The following is a 23,428-nucleotide window of genomic DNA, read 5'->3' as shown; positions in this document are numbered from 1 at the left end:
CTTTAATAAACTCAAATATCGGAATTTGACCACATTGTCTCACGGGTGATAGAATTACAGTGCAAGCGTTATGATAGAACAAGCAATAATACAAACTTTGTTCTATACATGATAAAAACACACAAGGACTTTGTTGGCATTTTCTGTTATGGAAAAGCACTTAAGTAAATCGAGGTAGAGGAGTACATGTGAGTGAGAGTTGCATAGGCCATGATGGAGCTATAGTGAAAAAGGCCCTCTGTGTGTAATGTGTGTGCAGCAGATCCATGCTGGGTGCAGACCAGTCATAACCAGTACTGTGCCACTCCAGCCAACAGCATGTTTTCCTTTTTCCCTTTCTTAGTGCTATGATGGGGAGCACCACAGTGCTGCCTTTAGCAGATGGTTTCCAGCAGGCCGGCGTATGACATGTGATAACATTACAGTTTGGAAAGGTCAGGCATGAAGGGAAGCAGTGGGAGGGCTGGGCCACACTCTGTCCAAACTGTTCACACAGAGCTCTGCTCTGGGCAGCTCACCTCCACGTGCAGTTAACGCTGCTCTTATAGCTTAGTCGCCCATAACGGGACCAATGTCCTTGCCCCTGCATCTATGCACCACAGGGATCGACGTATTGACAGATTTTTATATCCATGATAATGGGTAAAACCTTGAAAAAGTATTATCAACTTATGAATGCCATTGCAAGGTCCCTTTTATTGTTTGTTTGTTACGTGTGCTGAAAGTCAGTCTTTTGTCATTGTAGTTCTATAATACATGCAGATCATCAATAACACATAATGTGAAACTGTAATTGTGAGATTTGACCTCTAGGTCAAAGCCTCTTTTGCGAACTGTAAACACAAAGAAGTATCCTTGATTAACTTTCACCATGATGTAAACTCTGTGGCGTTTGCATGTCCTGGTCTGCTTGGATTAACTCTGAGTCTGAACAGTACAGTTTATCCAGTTACTGTACATTATAAGTAAAGCTCTCATATGATTTTTCAGCAGTATCCGAACAGACTACTTTTAAGAGGGAAATGCAAATATTGACTGTATTACTTGAACCTCAGTGGCCTGATTCAGCAGAAGGGAGGGTGCCGCACAGTGTTTGCATTCAGATAAACGGCTCTCTGTGCTGTTACTGTGGCACTAACATGGACTGTGGCCCGGCTGCAGACTTTGGACTGTGGACTTTGTTTACTGTGGAGAAACAGAGGTCTGGATGAGGACAGAGCAGGTCATCACCAGCCTGTCAACACACCGCTCCTCAAAGCACGGCTCAATCACTCAGTTCCAAGCCCCTGATAGGCTGCTGTGGCCACGTTCATCCTTGGAAAGAGGCCTTGTTGGTGTTTGTTTTGAAGCTACAGGTCAGCGTGCACCAGTGGCTCAGGGCAGATCAGGGAGGGAAAACAGTCTGGTATTTCCTCACTCATAAACACTACTTGTGGACTGCGTAGCCATCTCCTCACAGGTCAGGTGTATTACATTGAGGGCCCCTCTTCTTGATTACTGTCAGTGCCCCATCCAAGAAGCCCTTTCCTGAAATGGGACGAGGGGAGGAGGTGCTTGAGGTTTAAAAATACATGTGCACAGGCCAGTCAGACATTTTGAAATTCTGTTTCTATGTGAGTCTGATAGAGAGGTTAAAGATACAGCATCCTGATAAATCTCTTCCCACCAGGGGAACAGATAAGGAGTGGCGTCGATTGAATAAAAGAGCTGAGGAGAAGAGGGGGGGCTGCAGAGGATATGCGGAGGTGGTGTGGGGCTGAGATGTCTATCAGGCTGCATGAGGGTTTTTTTTTTGTCTTGCAGATCCAGTTCAAGGGCGCCCGCAGGCGAGGCAGCTCTCGCTATTGCCGTGCCAACATTGGTGCTCAAGGTCATATGAACCAGGCCTGTGACATTAAAGAGGAAGAGAAAAGGGGAACGAGGGGGGAGTGAGGGGGCGATCAACCACACACGTACATACAGACATGTGGAGTTGGGTTGCACACGAGTGAAAAGTAACCGCAGTTCCTCCCCGTGACTTTCTGCTCTAGTAGTGGATTTTGTGAGGGCAAGAGCTTTTTAAGGGCAGTAATGAAAGTGTCTTATTCTCTCCACACAGAGCCAAGAGATGCTTGGCTAACTGCTTTGTAGTTGCCAGCCACACATACACTAAAGGCAGTATGTGTATGTGTGAAAGAGAGAGAGAGAGAGAGAGATGGAAGAGGGGAGCGGAGTCACAGTGATAAAGCTCTAGGGAGGGAGGGAGAGAAGAGAAAAAAAAGTCTTAAAGTTATTTAAAGGGACAGTGAACCGATGGCTGCCTCCGAATGTGCTTGAGTTGAGAGTTGAGGCTGAAGGGGTTTCAGCTCCAGTGACTGTCACCTTTTTCACCAATCAGTCTTCACTAGACTGTACCCAGTGTAGTTTAGAGAAATAGAGTGTGGAGGCTGGCGGCTGCAGGTAGCTCCTGGCAGCTGTAATAGACAGTTCTGCATACTTTCACTTTTTATTCTCCACTTACTAAATGGAAACATACATTTATTCATGTACATACATTACTTTAAGAAGATGAAACTTGTGACGCTTTTGATATAAAGTGTACTGCCGTTTCCTGCTTATTCAGCCTTACTGTATGCTATTCCACACACACACAAAATATATCTTTTCATTTTTAACGTAATATAGACTGTGTCCTAAATACGCTTATAGCCAAGGCTTTTTTATCTTTTTCGTTTGTTTGTTTATTTAGTTTTTTAGATCGGAGCCACTATAATTACTTTACTTTTTTTGCAAGATGAATTGAATGTGCAAAATTATTATTATCAAGAGTTGTTCCAAAGAATCTTGGCCCTCCAAACATCTTAAGGCGTAATGGACAATGCACAGTACACAGTAGAGACCTGAAATGACTCGCTAAAAGTTCACCATTAATGAGCAGTGCACTCGCTGTAAGACAATGGACTATAAATTGAATGTTCTTTACCATCTACCGCTTTAACTACCTTGCAGTGATGTGACGACCGCCCGTTTCATCAAACCGAAAGGTCAAGTGATATAATAAATACATGAGCTAAAGTGGCGCCTGTAAATGTCAGGCCGCTTCCCTCAGAGCGCACACTGAAGCCCTGTGTGTGTACAGCAGGCACAGGCCCTCTTGTCCGTTCCACTTTTGTTGACGCTGTAGTAGTCATGTTGTGTCCATTGGTCAATCTGGTATCGTCTTGCAGTGCCTGTTACATTGTGGTTGCGTGGTGAGGACAAGTGTCTTGTCACACACTGATCAGGGTTCACTGAGAGCGACAGCGCTGAGAACGGACTCAAAGCAGCAGCATTCTGTCGACGGGTATGTTTTGTTTTGTCAGAGCATTATTTTTAGCTGAAACTAGACAAACTATGAATAAACTACGTCTATAAACGAATATAACTTAATCTCCAGTTTTGTTTTTATGATGAATGAAAACTACATTATTCGAACAGAAGGGACGAATAGAAAAATGATCCAAACTTCCTTTTCAAGCAACAAACTCCAAACTGGGCGATATGATGATAAAAATCCCTGTGATTATCTGCTATTTAGGAGATATCATCATGATTCAGTGATCCTCTGTTTAATGCACCTCTGTTTGCTGAAACACAGACATTTCTCCACTCTCTCCTTTTATTGGTGAGCCTGCCTAATGCGTAATGAGTGAGTAACACGGCATTTTAAATCAAGGAAAACTTTGAGGAGCAGCAGTGGGTAGCGCTATTGCCTCACAGCCAGAAATCCTGAGATTGTTTTGTGTTTTGTGGCGTTTTCATGCTCTTTCCGTGTCTGTGTATATTTTTTCCTACTTCGAAACATGCTGGTAAGGTTAACCCCATACTGTGGTAATCTACTAACCTTTTATCATGCAATTTTGTATACGATAATAATGGCCCTCACTGGATTGATCGCAACTGATCCAACATTGAAGTTTGATTATTTTCACACCTTTATTTTTTTTATTCTGATTTTCTCAGAGAATTATTATTATTATTATCTACAATATAGAGAGACACCAAACCATCGCATGTGCTGATAAGAGAGGGTTTATCAGTCACACAGAGCATGAATTGTCTCAAAATCACAGGAAGTAACATCACTTTAGCTTCATGGTATTGTTAAAAAATCCAATGTTTGTTTTGTGTGTTGTGTTCTCTGTCTATTGTAAGAATAAATGCCACAATACACAATTAGCACCAAAAAAGTAGCTCAATTAGCTTTAAATAATGCTATCAGTAACACTTTGTTTTTGACTGAATGGGTTTGGTAGATTGATTTGACCAAAACTGCATCACATTTAGTGAAATAAAACTGGACTAAAAGGCTTGAATTAATCTTAATTAAACCATTTCCACCAAAAGACTATGACAGAAGCTAAAAATGTGTCTTCAGAATGAACTCTGATTTGAAGAAAAGTGAGTCTCTTTTCTGTAACCATGAACTTTGACCTTTTACTAAGTGCTGCATTTATTATTGCGCTGGCATGAATATTTTATGCATTTTTGTTTTAAGACTAGCAAGAAATGTTTATGATCCCTCGCCGGAGTGCTGCAACAGTCCCCGTCTGTGCCTTTTACACCATTTTACATCATTGACTCCTTACAGCGTATTGTAAAAGTGCTACAAGGTGAATGTGCCCGGGATTCGGACGCAGATAAGCTTGTGTTTTCTGGAACAGAACTAATAGCTCTCCTATCATCTAAATTTCCTTTAGATGTAAAAGTACAAGCAGACATTGTTTGAGTCCAAAGTCAGTCTCGCAGGCCGCTAATGGAGTTGCTTCAGGCTATGCATCAATATGACATCACAGATTACCATCAGTAGACTTTGGGCGCACTTTAGGTACTTTCAGCGCTTCAAGAAGGAGGCGAGCGCTGGCCAAAAAACCTCTGACTCATTAGAATAACAATCCCAACGACGGGTGGAGCCGCGCATTGATACAGTCGTATGGAGAAATACTACACAATTCACATAAAGTGGATTACACTTTGTACTGGCATTTACCATAATGTTGGCATGTGTGTGTAGTCGAAAGTAAAGTATGTGGTTTGTGCTATAATGTTGTGTAAGCCAGATATTTTCATTGATCGATCATAACTTCTATCTTACATATGATCTGTTTTTCGATTGCAGGGAGTCACTGGTTGGAGCTTTTTCCCACTGGCTTCTTTGCCTACACCACCTGTCGTCGTTGCCTACTTACAGAAAAACAAATGTGGATACATATACCCGGGAAATGGTGAGTTAAAATGTTGCTCTCAAAACTAGACAGTATGAGTATTCTATGAACTGTGTGTATGAGGTGGGTAGTAATTCATTACATTTATCAAAGAACTCTTACTTCAGTAACCTTTAGAAGAAACTGTCATATTATATTTAAATAGGTTATCAATACTTTTACGTGAGGAAAAACCTTTGATAGGTCTCTCTGAGGAAACCTGTCTGGAACAACACCTTCATGTTGACATGGAGGATTGAGAAGTTACATTTTTGTTGTTTCTTGTATCTAAAGCAGCGGTGTCCAGACTTTTTCATCGAGGTCCACATATGTTGTAAGTGTATGCAGTGTGGAGGGTCAAAGATCGGTGGTCAGTGCAGTGAAACCGTGTCCCACCCCTATATTTAGGCTTGGAACCGTAATACCAGCTCTGTCTCTTAATAAAATGTTACTTTTTGTGGTTTTAATTGTGTGAGATAATGAAACTTGCGGGAAAAAGTACTATCTCTGGAGTTGTGTGCCAATTCAACAAGACGTTTGAGCGCCATTAAAAAATTGTCCGAGGGCCACTTTTTTACCCGCGGGCCGCACTTTGGGTACCCCTGAGCTAAAGAATCTTCTCTTCTTTCTCTTTTAAAGCAATACCAAAAGAAATGTTAGAATTCTCACCGTAAAATCGCATAAAGTCACTGCTAAAGCATAAATCAGATCATTTACAATACTCCTTACCTAGTAGTTGTAGACGTAGTAGTAGTATTTTCATTTTACACCACTACTTTTCTATTGTTGGGAAGTTTTCTCAATTCATGAGTAACATTTTCTAAGTGTTACTCTCTTTGAGTAAATATTTTGGCTACTCTTCCCTCCTCTGTTGTGTATGTAATATACTGTATGTTCTTTGTGTCATGGAGAAATACACAGTATAGAAGTATAGAAAAGGGTTCATTCTTTATCACATTATTTCCTGGCTATTCCTCTTGGGTTAAAAAGTATTTTACAATGCATACAGTAATTTGACATTCATCCACCCGGCCTTGCGTTGCTCTTGGGAATCCAGTTTCTCTCCAGCCTGTAACAATAGAAGTGTAACTGGACAGTATATCTGCTCAGACCCGTCTTTCCCCTATATCCCTTGCACACGGAGCAGGGAGGATATCATAATTTAGCCCAGACACCTGTGGTTGACTGAGAGCCTCCCCTGGGCTACAGTGGAACATATGTATCCACAGCGTATGACATGTAGCCCTATATGAACTGCACTCTCTACGCAGACGGGATTTACCGGATAAGTGTCCCTCGCACCGGTGACGCAATCCTTCCGAACACCCAGCCACTGAAAGCTGGATTTGAAGCCTCACTAAACCCCAATGACCTTTGACACTTTTGGAATGGCTTGGGTAGGAAAAATCGTGTCTTCTTGTATCACTGGAGGACATTTCGATCACGCCGGCCTGGCAGAAGCACCATTTTGAACTCTTCCTTTTTGATTAAACGAAAGAGCATTTAGACTAAACAATCAATACGTACAGGCGGGAGTCTCGGATCGCACCCGCATAAATCTTCGCAGTGCCTGGCGTAGAGTCTTCTCTGTATCATTTTTGCTGATTAGTTTTCCCATTACTCAAAACAGATGTGTTAGCTGGTGATAAATGATCCAATTATAGGATATTTGTCACCCATTTGATATCTGCTGCTCGTCTCGGGCAGTAAAGAATTCTTGTCGGTCTGTCCACTCTGGTTTGTTGCTGGTGTCTGTCAAACACTGGAGTACAGTTTGGGTTTGGTGTGATTCGGTACTGGCTACTTCTCGTTTCTCAAGAAGGAAGAGGCAATCATAATAAGAATAGCTCTTTAGTTCCGCTTTCTGCCTTGTACAGTATGTTACAGTATAAACAGTTATTCAAAGCAGATGATCAATCCCATGTATCTATTTACCAAGCATTGCAGTCTGCATTATGGCGCATAAAAGCTTTTAATTTTTTTACATGTTACCCCGACACTTACAGCTTAAAGGGTTCATACACTCCACACCCCCCACCCCATACAGTCTGTGGACAGTAGGCTGATTCTGCAGCCTCCCACCCTTTCCCGGCTCTCCCCAGCCCGCTCTGTTTTGTGTGTGTGCGTGTGTGACAGCTGCCTAATTGGGCATTCTCCCCTCGTCCGCACGCCTGCCTCCCTCTCTTCCCTGTCTCTCCTCTCCTCCAGCCCGGGCCGGGCTCGCTGCTGCTGCTGACGAATGGCAGCGGATTACAGATGAGGACACGGTGACCCGCCTGACCTTGCTGCACCGCGGCGGGAGGGGGGAGGGGAGACGCCGAGGGGTGGGGCGGGAATGCGGAGATAGAGGCAGGGCATAGTCGGGCATCAATGGCAGAGGAGGGGCAGAACAGTGGCAGGTCAAGGGAGGATGAGGTCATGGAGGTGGGTGCTGAGGTGCTGTGTTGAATAAAAGGAGGGCTGGGGGGTGACCAGGTGGCCAGGCAGACCAGTGACCGGATGGACAAGCGGGTGATCAGGCAAATGACAAGTGTCACATGACAGCGCCCCCTCCCCTCTCTTCCCTCTATAGCCCGTGTCAGTGTGTCAAGGGCACAAACCCCTGCTGGCAGCCACCACTGCGGCATTTTCCCTTATTTATTTATATATTTCTCCCTCTCTGCCCTCTCTCCTCTCTTCCCTTACTTTTTATGTGTCTATCTTCTTCTATATGAGTGCTGGCTCGCCTCCATCTGCAAGCACACCCCCCCAGGCCGCCGCGATGTGGTCGGTCAAAAAGGAAGAGGAGGCGGGAGGCGACAGTGTCGGCCGATCCTTGAGTGTGTTGAATTTTAATTTCTGGTGTGCACTATAGATATTTCCATGCCCCCGCCCCCCAACCTTTCTGCTGTGCATGTGAGACTGCCAAGGTGAGGTTGTGTCCTCTTGTTAAGAGCGATTAATGGCACTCGTTATGTACATAATGAAATATCCCTGCTGATGCATACGGCGGCGTTGTCTCCCGCCGCTGCTGTATATAATACACTGTGTTACAGTGAGTAGGACGCCCCAGTACAGCCCCAGGGTAACTCCGCCATGTTTGATATGCAGCGCAGACCCCCCCCCCCCCCCCCCCCCCCCCCTCTCGTAAGCCATTTCTGAAAATGAAAACGAACAAGAATTAAGGCCTTGTCAATCCACTGGTGTTGACTCCTTTTTTCACTCTGGATGTGCACAACAGCAGCGCTGCGGCTCCTTGCGTGACATGTGTTTCAAGAGATAGAAATGGTGGCGGCTCAGTCCCTTTCTGACTGGCAGAGCAAATTTAGATGTAATCTTCTTGTGTGTGTTCTTTTATAGCCCGTGAATGTTCACCTAACATCAGCTTTTAAGTTGACCTTGTTGTGTTGTTTGCTCGTCTGAGGCTTCAGAATGTGCATGTATGTGTGCCTTTCTGGGACGAGGCGCTGCGGGCTTCCCTATAGGTTTTTTATTTTGACCTCGAATGTGTGTGCCTGTGTGTGTGTGTGGCGCGTGTGCCAACAACCATTCAGTGCCTGAGTCAAGCTGTGCAAGCTCTTTTAATCCCACGCCCCGGTGCACGTAGGCTTGATTAGTGGCAGCAGTTATCTGTGCAGAAGACAGCCCGCCCTCCTTTAGCATTTGGTCAGGTCTGGGGCACTGGGGGGGTGTCAAGTCATGAGAAAGGTGAACGGCAAAGGAGAAAGGCAGGACGGGAGCAGCAGAGAGAGAGGCCTGGCCAGGAAAAGTGGAGTACGTGGAGATGGGGTGGGGGGGGGCTCATTAGTATTCTAAAGGAGTGCTCCTGCCAGTAGAGCAAATTGATTACTGCACTTTACCTGTATCAGCCTCCATAGCTAAGGATGACAAGGAACGAAAGTGCGATGTGTGTCTATGCTTACACCCAATTGGGCCATAGTAGAATATCTCCAACTTTTACTTTTCAAATGTGTTTACCTCCAGAGACCTTCCTTCTCTCCCCTCGATCACCTTCATTACAGAGAAGTAATAGGCTGTTGCAGTTGGGCGCTGGCCTTGTCTATCGCTTTCTGTCTGATTTAATAGTCAATGCCTGGCTGGGGAAGACAGACTCATTTCCTTTGAGCCTTGGCCCCTATGCCTGTCTGCGAGCTGGATGACAATTAGTGTGGTTACAGTCGGCGGCAACCGAGATCAATTTGGAGCCAAAACGGGGAAACCACTGGGATTCTTTTTGCTACCTGGTTTGCAATTTGGACCGTTAGGCGCGATTATCAAATTCTTCATGTTGTCCTTCAGCACTGATTAAGGGGTTGTGTACCTGAGCTGACAAGTGAAGGCAATTACGGCAATTAACCTCTGTGTGGGAATAAAGAGCAGCACTTTGACTGATGACAACCGGGATTAACAACCACAATGACTTAGACATAATACTACTAATATTACTAGCATATTATTCAGCCATTAAGGCCAGGTCAAACCGTAGATCGTCTTGTCATTGAACAGGCCAATATCAATAGGTGGACTCGTGGTGTTCATCGTGTGAAATACTTTGTGGTGTGAAAAATGAATAAGTAGTTAAACTAGCAGCAGTTAAAGAGCCAAGACCTACACGAAAGCTTGGTCCTTATTTTGCCAGCTGATGATGGAGGCTTAACTAGCGTCTTATATAAAAGACTTCAATCTGTGGGCATCCCCATTTTGTTGAACAGGTCCAAGTTAACTGTTAGCCCCAAAAGAATGGATGCCTATAGCGCCTCCCACTGAATATACATGTTAGTCATAAGTATTACACATTCAATCAGGTTTTTTTTTTTACATGGTTTAATTGATGTTATCAGAGTAGCAATGTCACACTCAAAAAGTAGATAAATAATAGCAAGTAGCATCTTCTCTTTTAAATATAGCCTTTTTTTCTATGCACGTTCACGCTTCATTATTTTTCAACAGATATCACACACCAAGTTATTCACACGTGAAGAAATTTAGTCGTTATTTTATAGCACATAATTATGTGAAATGACCCTGGAAAGAAGTATTGAGAGAAGAAAAGGAGGTGGAAAAAGTCGGTCACAGCTCTAGCTGAAATCTCATGTAGTATACTTCTAGAGGCATTTATAAAATAAAATAAAATTAAAATAAAACTTAATTTTAAATTTGCTACACAACATTACATCATGTGATGGTCAAATACCGGGAAACTGCTAAGATTAAGTTAAAATTTAACTCTGTTTAGAGCTCAAGTGGCAAGAAAACTGAATTATTAAAAAGAAAATCAAGCAGCTAGAAAAATACATCTGAACCCTGTGGGACGTCAGTCGTAAAGAGGGCCACAAAACCCTCCTGGTTTATGTGGAAGAATGGGTCAAAGGATCACATTTGCAGTACATATGAGATATCACTAGTCTCAGTGGAGATTTTACGGTTTTCATTTCCCACTAATTCTTCTGAATGAACAGAAATACATTTTAGAACAACCAATAATTTGTCCATGGTCTTTTCATATTAATACACATAGAATAATTTATGAACATCAATCTTCATCATCTATAAAAAGCTAAAGCTACCACTTATTTTGCCCACTGTATATGGATGTTTTAGCACGGGAAAAAAGAAACTTTTAATTATATAATAATTGATTGAATCCTATGTGTAAGTTGTAGTCATCTATCTAGGACGCTTCCGAGAAGAAGAAAAAAAGTGTCTGAGATTTTGGTTGTTGACTGCAGCATCAAACACTTTGCCCACTGGGTAAAATGGTGACTATTTCCTGATAATCTCTTGCGTAATTGTCCCGAGTTTTCCAGCCTAATAAATGGTTACTTTCTGTGCAGTGCTTTGCTTCAAAGGGACTCTTGGGTTTTCTCCAAGTTGTGCAAAGGCAGGATACTGGGCCAGACACAAAGTAACTTGTTTCACAGACATTCGTATCTAAGACATCTTTTTGATTCAAACAATCCTTTGCGGCATGTTACTTGTGTTTATTTAGTTTGATTCAGGGACTTGTCAGGTGACTCTGATAGGCTTCCTGTTTTGCTAACAGGTGTCTTCTCTACCCCTAAAGTAGGTCACAATCTTGTATTAACAGCATTATAACCACTAACTGTGTGAGAACTTTGCTGTTTCTGTGTTTGTAGGTTGCACCACCTTTTGCTCCACAAGTGCGGGGCTGGCCATCAGGTGTAGGGCTAATCTTATTGAAGTCTCCTGTTCATTGGCATGCGTTCAGCTCGGCTGGTGTGCCAACTGGATTGGTGTGGCTCGAGAGATTTTCCCGGAAAAGGTTGCACATAATTGTTTTATACTTTATTGGGTTAAATGTATCTAAGAGATGTAGCAGATGCCTTTAATGGGACAACTTTAAATAGTGTTCTGACTCAGGTGGAGCCAGGATGGAAAGAGGAATGTTGGGTGATTGTAATGCGGTTATGTCATTCTTCTATTTGACTTCACCCTTTAACAAAACTTAACTATTTCCAAGCAGTGGGACCTGCATAACTTTATATTACACTGAGGAGTTTGCAGTGATGATTGTAATGCAACACCCTTTAAATACATAACCAGTCTGAAGTAAAAAATAATGTTTGTTTTATTTACTACGCTTATTATGTTAAACCCTGATGCCAATAAGATTCAAATAATGTTTATTTTAACCTCTTAACCCCCAAGCACATTGGCATTACCCAAATCTTAAAGCTTATAGGAAAAAAAGTGTCAATATAGCAACAAAAACAAAGACAAAAATGTGACAAAAAGATGAAATGCAATGAAAAAAGGCCACAAAAAAAGACAAAGAAGCAAGAAAAGATAAAAGAGCAACAAAAACATGCCACAAAATCAACATTAATATTACTAAAAAGTGACAAAAAAACAGATGAAAAAATGACAAAAAAAACAACAACGAAAAAGCAACAAAAACACAACCAAAAAAACTATGAAAACACAACAAAAACGCTTCCAAAATGAGACAAAAATGCAGCAACACAATCAAAAATTTAACACAAGTTTTGCAGGCATTAGCTTTCAAATGAGGCTGTACCTTTCTGCATCGATGAATGTAATTTATTTACCAATTACCTAAACTTTTATGAAGGATCAAAAACATCACCATCCAGAAATGGAAACAGTCTGCATATTGTATTGGATCAAAATATTCATGTCATATTTGATTTTCTTTCCTTTTATTATTATAAGGTAATCCGTGAAAATGTTACCAATAGAGGATTTATTTCGTATCAGGCAGCTGTGTAATAAAATAAAAACTTTAGGAAGCCACTGTACATGTATTATGCAGTTGAATATGAAGTTCTCTTGTAAATGGAAAATGACATCAGTGTTATGGTCATCTCTTCTGTCCCTCTGATCTCTGTCACAAACCATTTTACTCCAAACCATTCTGAATTACTCACTGTACCAAAAAGAAACTGTACTCTTTTAACCCAATAAAGTCAGACATCTTGCTGACTCACTGCGATGGCCTTCTCGAGGCTGATGCCAAGGATATTATGGAAATGATTCATTAAAGGCCAGAGTTTTTGAGCCGGTTTTATCCGGTTTTCAGGGCAGCCCGACAGTGGGATACTTGATCTCAATTGTGTCGTGGCCTGTTCCCTTTAGACATCACGGCTGCAGTTTGCTTCAAAAGCCTTGCTCTGCCTGTTGGCGCTTACCCTGGGCAATCAGCTGTAGCTATTTCTAACTCTGTGTTTACAAATGGAAACTGTGTGTTGTTTCGGCAGGGGAAATGAGCACCATTTTGGACAGGCGATTTTGGAAGATTACCTCAGAGCCCCATACAAATGAATCAGGTATAGAGTGATGGTGGCTACGGCTCATTAAGAAGGAATGGGTGTCTGTGAGTGTGTGTGTGGGTGTGTGTGTGTGTGTGTGTTTTTAATTGATGCTCTAATTCTCAGCCGCTCAGGAAATGGCCCTTGGGTGGGTCTTTGAAAAGGCACACAAATATTTACTATGGACACAAACATTTTGGTAAGCACATCTATGCAGCCCGAGCATTTACGTTACAGTACAGAGGCAGCATCATCAATTCAGCAACCTCCTCAGAAAGACCCACTACCAGTCAGCTGGGCCCAGACCGCTCGGATGACTCATCAGTGTGTCCTCGCTCTCTCTCCACCCTGAGAACTCTCTGTACTGATGAAGCCCGTTAAAATCTGCCCCCACGTTGGCCATCTCTTGGCAGATGCAGGCCAAGGACTTTATTGCTCCAGTCCCATCTCATTTGATGCACATTATTCCCCGCATTCAAGTACTCTGTGCAAGATGGTTTGTCCCAATGGATTAGCACTGGAGTCTGGACTGTAGCATTGGTTATCACATTGCCTTCATGTGGGGTACGTGCACGGCTCTCTGCCTAAGCACATGGGGGCGTGTGCACTTGGCACGACTCGTTTGGTCAGTGCATCCTCAGAAGTGGGTCAGAGTGCCCTAGTTCTCTTTGTGTGGGTGCGTGTGCTGTGGATTGCATTTCAGTGTTAGTTTGTCCTGATTGACTTATCTGCAAAGAAACATTTTCTTGTTGGAGCACTCCCGCTGTTCAATAGCATGTTGCCCTCTTGTTTACCACTTTCAAGGTGAAAGAGTGCTTTAATTCAACTTTCCTCAGGTGCACTCGTTCTCTGGGGTAGGACTTGGAACAAGTGCTTTTGGTCAGATAGCTTATGTTTTGTCTTATTTAATCATGTCAGACCATATTGAATTTACAAATGGCGGTCACGCTGCCTGTGTTAGTGAGCTACCCCGTTGAGTATGTGCTGCAGAGCTGGCTGCAGATTACATGATATAATAGTGTTTAGGCTTTGCCTCTCCTTTTAAATTCCTTTAACCTTGACTCCCCTTAAATGCACAGAAGACACATCTGCCAGGCTGGTGTCAGACATTAGTAATACACACCACTTGGGCAGCATTGTCACTTTTTATTAGCGCCCAGAGCTTTGCATGGACACCAGCTGTTGCATCAACTGGAAAAGCCTTGGCGGCACAAATTACCTTGACTTAAACTGTGTGCTCCTATGGCTCTGTCCCTTTTTAATTCTTTTGTTTGGTCTCATACATTTTAAATAGATTATAATTCTGACAGTGAAGGTCATTCATTAACTCAAAATGATAAAATTGGTGGACTACTTGGAGGGAAAATGTGTGTCTGCTGGTGATAGTGTGTGTAATCTAGAGGTTAGTGAGCCAGCAAAGGTCGCTTGTCCAAATCTAATCCATGACATCTGCATTGGCACAGCTGTATGTCACTCTTTGGTAATGCCTCATATCTCAGAAAGTGGCTGAGAGTGCACTGACCTTTCCTGTTTCCGTCTTTAAGCACAAGAAGAGCAAGACAGACAGAAATAAATGAAGAGTGGAGCTGCCGGGGGGATGATGAAGCTCTCCCCCCTCTCCCCGTCACTTGCCCTCTCTCTCATATGTGCGTGGCTACTGTAGAGGTAAAAATCACGATAGAATTGTGCCTGCTCTGTCATTGGCTGACATTGTCAAGGATAATGGATAATCACCACAGAAAGTGTAGAGCTGCTCATTGGAGCGCTGGCGTCCCACAGTGGGGGATGGGGTGGAGGTCAGGCTTTTTGGGTGCCACCACCAATGAGATGACATGTTAACAGATGTGTAAGGTCATTCACAATGTATACACCAGGGAAGATAATGTAATAGTAATGCACAGATCACACAATGTGAGAGGGGAAAAGAGGAGGGCCCTCTGGTTTAAGGGCCCGCTATAGAGGACAGCTTTTCCTATATTAAGGTCATTATTTGTTAACAGGGCAATTTTGCTGAAAAGGACATATTTTTTCTTGCGCTGTGGCAGAGTTTTGAGATACATGTCTCTGAAGAGCCTGAAGGTCCCTCTTTGTTGAAAGTGTTATTTGTACTTTATGTGAGATGGAGTACTATGCAGTAGCTGTGTTGTATTTAAATGAATTCAGTGCTGGGTCCCTGTGCAGCCTTGTCTGCTCTATTGAAGTTTCTTTGGGCAAAAACACAGACAAGGTCAACTGTAATTCCAAAGGTTCACTGCCAGCAGTAAAGAGATTAACAGCATTTTCCATGTTGAAACCATGTCAATATTTCTTTCTCCATTTATATTTTCTCGCACTATCTTGAGGGCTGAATCCTTATATTAGTTACGGTTTCCAAGCTGAGTTGAAGGTAAACATATGTGCATGTTTACCATGCTAATCAAACAATGTGTTGCAGGGCGATCTATTATAATTGCACTAAGCTTACTGGCGGGAAAATAGCCCTAATCCTGAGCATCTAAGATTAGCATGAGCAGACGTCAGATGGCCCAGTGTGACCAGGTTGGCTTTTTGTTGTTGTCAAATTTAGGTCAACAGCTTAAAGATAGCCTTGACAGGTAATTGGCACTGATGAGCCAATCTAAGTGAAATTTGCTATGCCATGCTTCACATTTTCAAACATCTCATCAGTCTGTGAAGCTGTGAAGAAAACAGACCAGATTGTTTTCCCGCAGTCGCATACACTTAATTGCACTCTGATCAGGTTCAATCCAGTTCTAATCCCTGCTCATTTTCTTGGTGGCATTAAAGTGACAGCGCACTGCCTTTATTGTTAGGTCAGGTGCCTCAAGGTTGATTTTTTTTTGCCTGATTAGGAGTTTGTTTTCATGCCCTGACTGTAGACCCTTCCAAAGTATTTAAACTACCAACTACGTACATGTATTGCCAAGGCTTTTTGTCATAATCAAGGACTCCTCGTGTGTGACCTGCAATGTTCGTCCACTCTGTGGACACCAAAGGTGAGAGCGGCACCAGGAAAGGACACGAACAGCAGCTGAAGCGAGGTGGAAACTCTGTATTAATTAACCTTTATGGGAGACGGCCAGGACTGTCGGAGGTGTCCTGTATCCACAGAAACCACGCTGACAGGGTTCAGAGCACAGGTCTCTCAGGGCAACACTTCTGACACTGTCATGGCAACTGGCACAATGCTCACCCCAGTGTCAGTGCCCTCCTGACAGCGGTGCGCTGTGACAGGTGCAGGCAATCCTTATCCCACCCTCCCCCAGCCTTCAGAGTTCACATCCCCACACAAAACACTCAATATATACAACTATATCATTTTACATTTTGACTTTGATTTCACTCTGCCCTTTTCATGTTGTCAACACAATGTTAAACCATTTGTTTATGTAGAATTGGCTAAAAATAATTAACATGCATCTGGCATTGTGTTGAACAATAAAGTTACAAGAATATATCATAATGTACTTCATGATAATAGGGTTCCAGGCATGCTTTAATGCCTGCTCAGATGCAAGTGAGCGACTGTAGGTGGCTCCCTCTTTGTGTACATAGAGAAGGTTGTGTCTCAAGTGCATAAGGAGCAGGGGGTGGTGTTGGTAGGGGGGAATAATCCACTGAAATGACAAGCTGCATAAGAAATTATTCACAGCTCTCATAAGACCCTTCACTTTTGAAAGACATCTCAGTGAGGGGCTTATAGCTCAAGACCTGGATGTTTTCAAGGTAGTGGGCTTGAATTTTCAATTTGGATCCAATCAGTTCTAATCTACATTTGTCGTGTGCTGGGTGGCTGAGAGGGGAGAGTGCTGGGGAAAAGGAGCCGTGTGCAGTCAATCTGAAATGTTGCTAAGTAACAGAGATGGCAGACAAGGTGCTGAAATGAATGTGATATAGTGCTGTGCAAATCCCTGCTTCTCACACACTTTCTCTTTTCTCTCCCTCCATCCCTCCCTCCCTCTCCTCTGCCTATCGCTCACTCCCATAGGTCCCCGATGTGCGGTCTGCGAAGCTGAAAGGCGCCACTGGCAGAACCACAGCCGGGCCTAGGACAGAGATCCCAAACATCTACAGCCACGGAATGTGTCAACATCTCTGTGGTGAAATCCTGCTGACTCCACTCCTGCTCCTCACTTAAGTCTGAGCCTGGACCTTCTGGGATCCCACAGTGTTTAAAGGCATATGACAATGTCTGTGAGGCCCACCTGCTCCAGACTGCCTTCAACCATGGAGGCCGTTTCTTCACTGCGCTGACTGGGCCCACTTCAGATCATCTGTTTCAACCCAGCAGACGCTCTTTTTGGTATTCAGGAAGTGCATGCCTGTGTCACCCAAATGACCTAGTGGACATTGTTTTCCAGTCACCGTGCTGAACTATACGAGGGGATCCTAGTATTGAACATGACTCATGGGGAGGAGCCTGGCCCTGAGACACACAAGGATTCAGCTGTTCTAACTTATCTGGAAGGTTTACTGATGCATCCAGTGGTGGCCGGGCCCGGGGCCACAGTAGGGGGGAGGTCTGAGGCTGCCCACAGCAATCAGCAGCAGGTAGACAAAGGGGGCAGACCACTAAATCATGGACCCACCGCTCCAGCCGCTGGGCCCTCTCTGGGTGCTTCACAGCACCTAAAGAAGGCTCGCCTACTGCGCTCTGGGGTCTGGAATGATTCAGCAAGCCAACGGATAAGCTCTCCTTCAGTTGAAATGAATGGTCAAGGAGGAGGCATGCAAAATGGAGGCTTGGAGGGGTCTCCCCATGCTGGCGAGAGCACACTGTTGGCCTCTTTACTGCAGTCTTTCAGCTCACGTCTTCAAAACGTAGCCATGTCCCAGAACACTAATACACCCCCAAGTGAAGCGTCTCCTCCACCTAAGGCTCCACCTGCAGAGAAAGAGCCCCTTCCTGTGTATGGTACAGCTTCAAGTCGTTTGAAAGGTTTAATGAGAAAAAACAAACTGCAAAATCATAACAGCACGCCTTACAGTCGCAGAGGTCATAGTCAAGACCGACCCTCAGAATCCCCACGGTCTGCTCATAGTGCCACGCCTCCCTCTGACTCTGTGTCCTGTGCAGAACGTCTCAAGGCAGTGGCTAACATGGTGAAAATCCGCTCCAGTCCTGCACCTTCACCAAAGCCCAGTGTGGCCTGTAGTCAGCTGGCTCTTTTGTTATCTAGTGAGGCCCATCTCCAGCAGTACTCCAGAGAGCATGCGCTTAAAGCCCAACTCTCTGGAAGATCTGCCAGTGAACGGCTGGCGGCTATGGCAAATCAGCAGTTTAGCCAGGATATAAGGCCACCTAGTGTGGGAGGTAGTCTGCCTGGAGCACCAGAGACATTAAGCTCCTTAAATACCCAAAATGGTATGTCAACAAGTACATCAACAACAACACTCCCACGATCAAACCTGTCAAGTCCACAGAGTCCCTCTCTGCTCCGTAGTCACAACCAAAGCTCCCCACCCACTCACTCTCAAAGCCACAGCCACCCACCTAGGGAGAAGAGAGGCTTTGACTCACGTCCCACACGTCCTCCCCAGACATGTAGCAGCCTCCTGCTGCTCCTTTTGAATAATCACAACCAGAAGCAGCTCACTAAAAATGGGCACGTGGAGGACACGTTTGGCGTTTTACCTCCCAGCGGCCCCTCATCAGTTGCATCTGACAGTGAGTGCTCCATACAGGAGCGGAGTCTAGCTAAAGACAGTGATGCTGAGAGCTCCTACTCCAGCTGCTCTCCCATTGACCTCTCGATGAGAAGTCGCACAAGTACCCATAACACAAGTCCCAAAACCAATATGCTGTCGACCTCGCTGTCTTCCAGCTCCCCTCCCTCATCTCTGCTCTCCTCTGCTCCAGCAGCTTTCTCCCCTCGACCCTCAGCTCAGTCCTCCACAGCTTTTTCACCAACTTCTGCTGCTATTTCTACTGTTAACAACTCTTCATCTTTGTCTTTCTCTACCTCTTCCCTTGACCAACTAACAGAGTCTTTAATAAAAAAGTGGAAACCAGAACCATGCGGTTCAGTGGTCACTAACCACAAAGAGCCTGAACCAAGCCCTGACTTAAAATCCCACCCTAAGCTCACCCTTATGCAGCTCCTTCTTGAGCGTAGAAATAACGAGATGGCAAATAAAGGTGTTAGTAATCAAGATTTGCCTCTTGACATTACTATGGCAACAATGGCTCGTAGTCAACCAAACGTTCTGGTGCCCTGGGATGAAAATAGAACAAACAGCCCAACTGATCAGCCAGTGGCTCCAGCTCTTCCTCTGTACCCCCTTAGTCGAGAACATAGCGGTGCCCTCTCCCCTTATTCCTATCCTTCCCCTCATGTCCAGTCCAGTCCATTAGATCTTTGCAAATCCAAAACATTTCCTGTTGAGAAGCCCCCTGAGCCTGGCTTTAGTGCCAGTAAACTCTTACAGAACCTGGCACAGTGTGGCACTACTTCTCCTCCCATCCCCTCTAGTAAACCCCCAGAGACTGACAACCGACCCCTAGCTCTTTTAGAGAGGCTTAATGCCCCATTGAACCGAACGTCCAGTACCCCTCTGTCAGAAGGGCCCTCAGGCAGCACTACCCCTTATAGCCATAAGGAGTCCACACCGCCCTCTTCCCAAATTGAAAACCTTCTGGAGAGGCGCACTGTCTTACAGCTGCTCCTTGGAAATGGTTCAGCCTCCTCTACACCCAGCCGCAAAGACAGGCCGAGTGGGAATGGTCGGAGGAGCGTGGAGGTGACTGGAGGCCATAATGATAAGAGTCCCGGTGCCTCCATCATGTGTGACAGCTCCAATGAACCCGTTTTAGATGTAAAGGTCAAAACAGAGCATCTAGAAGAGAAAGGGCAATCGTCTGGCACATTGGATGAACTGAACAGCAGAAAAAGACTAAGTTCTGAGAAGAATAGCCCTTTGTCTGATTATCATCAGCCAGACCTAAAAACAGAGCCCCGGCCTGCAGAGGTCATTGCCAAATATGGCCTTCTCAGCCAGCTGCTTAAGCAACAAACTGCCACTTATTACACGAATGCCGCTGTGCAGGTGGAGCCACAGCTCAAACAGGTGAAAGAGGAGCAGAGAGACTACCCAAGCCCAAGTCCCAAAAAAAGGCGTCTTTGCTCTGAGCGAATGGACAGTTTGAACAATAGCAACTCTCCTAGAGCAGGGGAACATTGCAACCTGGGTTTTGCTTCTCCTGGAGTTCAGGAGGAGTTGAATCTGCAGAGAAGTCCGAAAGCACAGGAAGCTCCTCAAAGAAGCCCTCCGAATGAGACTCTGAGTAGAGAGAGCCGGGGCTTCAATGTGCTCAAACAGTTGCTTTTGTCGGACAACTGCTTGAAAGAGTTGTCCCAACAGTCCAGAGCAGCACCGAGCCCTTCTGTTTTGCAGGCCAATGGTAAAGCTAACGGCAATATTCACAGTCAGTCTGCTCACAATCACAACTTCCTGAACCTGCCAGGCTGGCACTCACATGGACCCCTCAGCTCTGGGCCCCAAGGACATCTCAGAGCACTGCCCACCCCACCTGCAGGGGATGGGTCCAGTCGAACCCAGTGGGGCCACCAGACAGCTTCATGGCCCATCTCACAAAAACGGGACACGCCCACATTGGTGAAAAAGGAGCCTGAGAGCCCGAGCCGTTGGAGTGGTCCTGAGAAGGAGGATGAGGATTGTGATTCTAACCCAGACTCTCCACGCCTGTCTCGCTCCAACCCAATTCTCTACTACATGCTGCAGAAGGGCAGTCTCCAACTCAGAAAAGACATGAAGGAGCAGGCTGAAGGCACCCAGCCTGTGGTCCGAGTCAAAGAGGAGCCAATCAGTGACCTGCATGCTTATGAACACAGCTCCTACCCCCAATCACCTCCCCACAATGACAAGCACAGCCATAAGAGCCAAGGGCTGAGCCAATCATCTGAATAGAGGTTTTTAAACTGTTATAACATGACTATACAGGACTTCTCTTTTTATAACGACTTGCCAAATTGGTTTGATGAGACAAACTACAACAATTGCTTTTGTTTATATATGCAATTGCATACTTGCATTGCCTCTTAAGTTCAATACAATATGGCCATGGTCTCCACAAATGTTAATTCATTGAAATCTATAAATCAGTTGTTTTTACCATTTTTCTAAGTAAAGCATTGCTCTGGCAGTAACAAAAATCCTTCTTTTAAAATCAGGTTTTTTATTACTATTTACCCAGTTTTTGTAATCTAGTGCATTTGTCTTTGTTATTCTGATAGCCACTGCATTAAATGTTCTGAGATGTGGGGATTTCAAACCATCACAATAATCTGTAAAAACAATGTGAGACTGATTAAAAGGAGGACTTTTGATACGCTGCAGTAGCTTCAGAAGGGTCTTTACACTTCTCATCAAGATCCAAAGTGAGCGTTATGGCTGAACACACCATCAGAGGTTTGCATGGATATGATATGCCGTGTGCTTTATTTCAAATGAATTTGAAAGGGCAATATTCGACAGTGCAAATTCAGGGTAATGTGTGCAGTTTGTGCAGCTTGAAGCAGATGGGTCAGCGTGTGTGTAAACAGGTTTCTAGAGCAACAGTTAAAGGCTGCAGCATCTGACAGGTTATCTTACCATACTGGTTCTACCAGCACTACTTGAGCATGTGGCCTCATTTATACATTTCATTTTCCTCACCGTTATGATGCATCCCGAGTTTGCACTATCGACCTCAGTGCTTTTGGAGAAGTATTTACTGGCATGATAGTACATGATCATTGTTGTTATCCGTTGAGGCTCTGGCTGTTGTGATTATTTCTTATTGAGTTATATTGTGATTTATGGACATCTTTTTGTGGCACTCTAATCGTCAAAAATGTCAAAAGAATTGCATGAGCTAAAGAGATGACCACAGGCCCAGCTGATGTGTTCCTGCCTCAGAAAAGCATCACCGGTCTTTTCTTGGTGTTGAGGGATTCAGGATCTAGCTCATCATTTTGATTGTACTGTATTTTCAGTAAGGGTTAAATTCACACTGCTTTATCCATCAAGTCTTGTGATCTTTTTAATACATATACATATATGAAGTATGTCTCTTGGATTAATACATTTTCACTATGGTTAAATATTCTGTATTTGTGTAAATAGTACTTTCAGTATGAAAGATGACTATTTTGTAATGTTTAAGAAAAGATATAATCCTAGTTTTTAATGCCCTGATATGTAAATATGAATTATATGCATACATGTGTAAATACAAAGGCAGAGGATGCTATGCCCATCATTTGGTTGGTTTGTTTTTTGCATGTGTCTATGTGGTAAATGATAATCTATCCTGCGCTGTGTTGTGTAACAATGTCTGACTCCTCACTGCTGCCTGTTGCATGCAGACGCATGGGAACTACCTGTGTACCCTCCTGGTGACTGGGGACAATGTCAAGTCTTAATATAGGTCTTTTATATCACAGAGCGCGTTCGTTAGAGTATGAACAGTCGACAAATAACCACTGACTGTTGAGCAAAATCAGTCGAACATGTGAAAATAAACTTGCATTCAATATTTTTGTGATTTTCCTTTCTGTTACTGGTTAACAGCTCTGTGAAAGAGCTGGGGGCTCTAGTGGGGGACTGACGTACAATCATAGATCTGTATTGTGCATCTGACAAATACATTTGTAGCAACAAACAAAAGATGTTTCATTTTCTCATGTGAAGACATGGTACATTGTCATTTTTATGTTTCTTTTGGGTGTTCATTTGCACTGATATCTTCAAAATAAAGTACTAAAATGCATGACTGTGTTTGGATTTCTTCCTTTGTAGTTTTCACATACAGTATGTTAGCATTCCTATGTGCAAATATTGTAATAGAAGACAGGTATATTTCAACAATGGAGATGGGGATTGTTGTAATTAAAGGGCACATCAAAGAAAGGCAGCCACAGAATAATCAAAGGGCTGGGCTTTATTAAAGTGTGGGGAGAGGATGTCCTGTATTTCGCTCAAACCTTCACCTCTGAGCTGGTCCTGTCCACTTCACAAAGGCAGGAAAAACATTAAGGGACAGAAGGACACATGGAGATCACCAGATGTAGCCAAATAAGTTTTATGTCACATCATTATAGATCCCAGTTCAGAAAGACTTCATTAATGTGGAAAAGCAATTTTTAGATTTTAGAATGTGCTTCTTAAAGGTGAAGACAAGTTCAAACTAAACTTCCCCTGCATATGAAGTCCAGCGAACAGACAGCTTTTTGTCTGCAGTGCACTTTTGAAATCATGCCCCCTCCACTCAGGTCCCGACTTCCCTTTTATTTAATCCTCCCCATGACTGACTACACAGTCTTTAAACTTCTGCTAACCTTTCCCCTCTGCGAACTTCTCCATTTCAAGATTCTTATCAAGGCCTGAACCACAGCTAACCTCTCGATTTCCTGCGATTGCTGAAGCGGTGGCAAA

At 43.9% G+C, this 23,428-nt stretch overlaps 1 protein-coding gene across 2 annotated transcripts in view; it reads left to right on the top strand.

The window, feature by feature from the left end:
• Positions 1 to 22,742, top strand: part of nrip1b (nuclear receptor interacting protein 1b) — a 37,900-nt gene extending 15,158 nt beyond the window's left edge. The window contains exons 2-3 of one of the 2 annotated variants that reach the window (XM_079565564.1): positions 5,138 to 5,243; positions 16,980 to 22,742. In XM_079565564.1, coding sequence (XP_079421690.1) covers positions 17,393 to 20,920 — 3,528 coding nt within the window. In that variant the 5' untranslated portion in view covers positions 5,138 to 5,243; positions 16,980 to 17,392 and the 3' untranslated portion in view covers positions 20,921 to 22,742. The remainder of the gene's footprint in view (positions 1 to 5,137; positions 5,244 to 16,979) is intronic. The other variant, XM_079565565.1, reaches the window with a different exon arrangement.
• The last annotated feature ends 686 nt before the right edge of the window (positions 22,743 to 23,428 follow it).

Source organism: Gobius niger (assembly GCF_951799975.1).
Source record: "Gobius niger genome assembly, chromosome: 11".
Lineage (NCBI taxonomy): Eukaryota > Metazoa > Chordata > Actinopteri > Gobiiformes > Gobiidae > Gobius > Gobius niger.
Note: the sequence above shows the minus strand (reverse complement) of the source record. Positions and strands in the feature narration are given on the sequence as shown.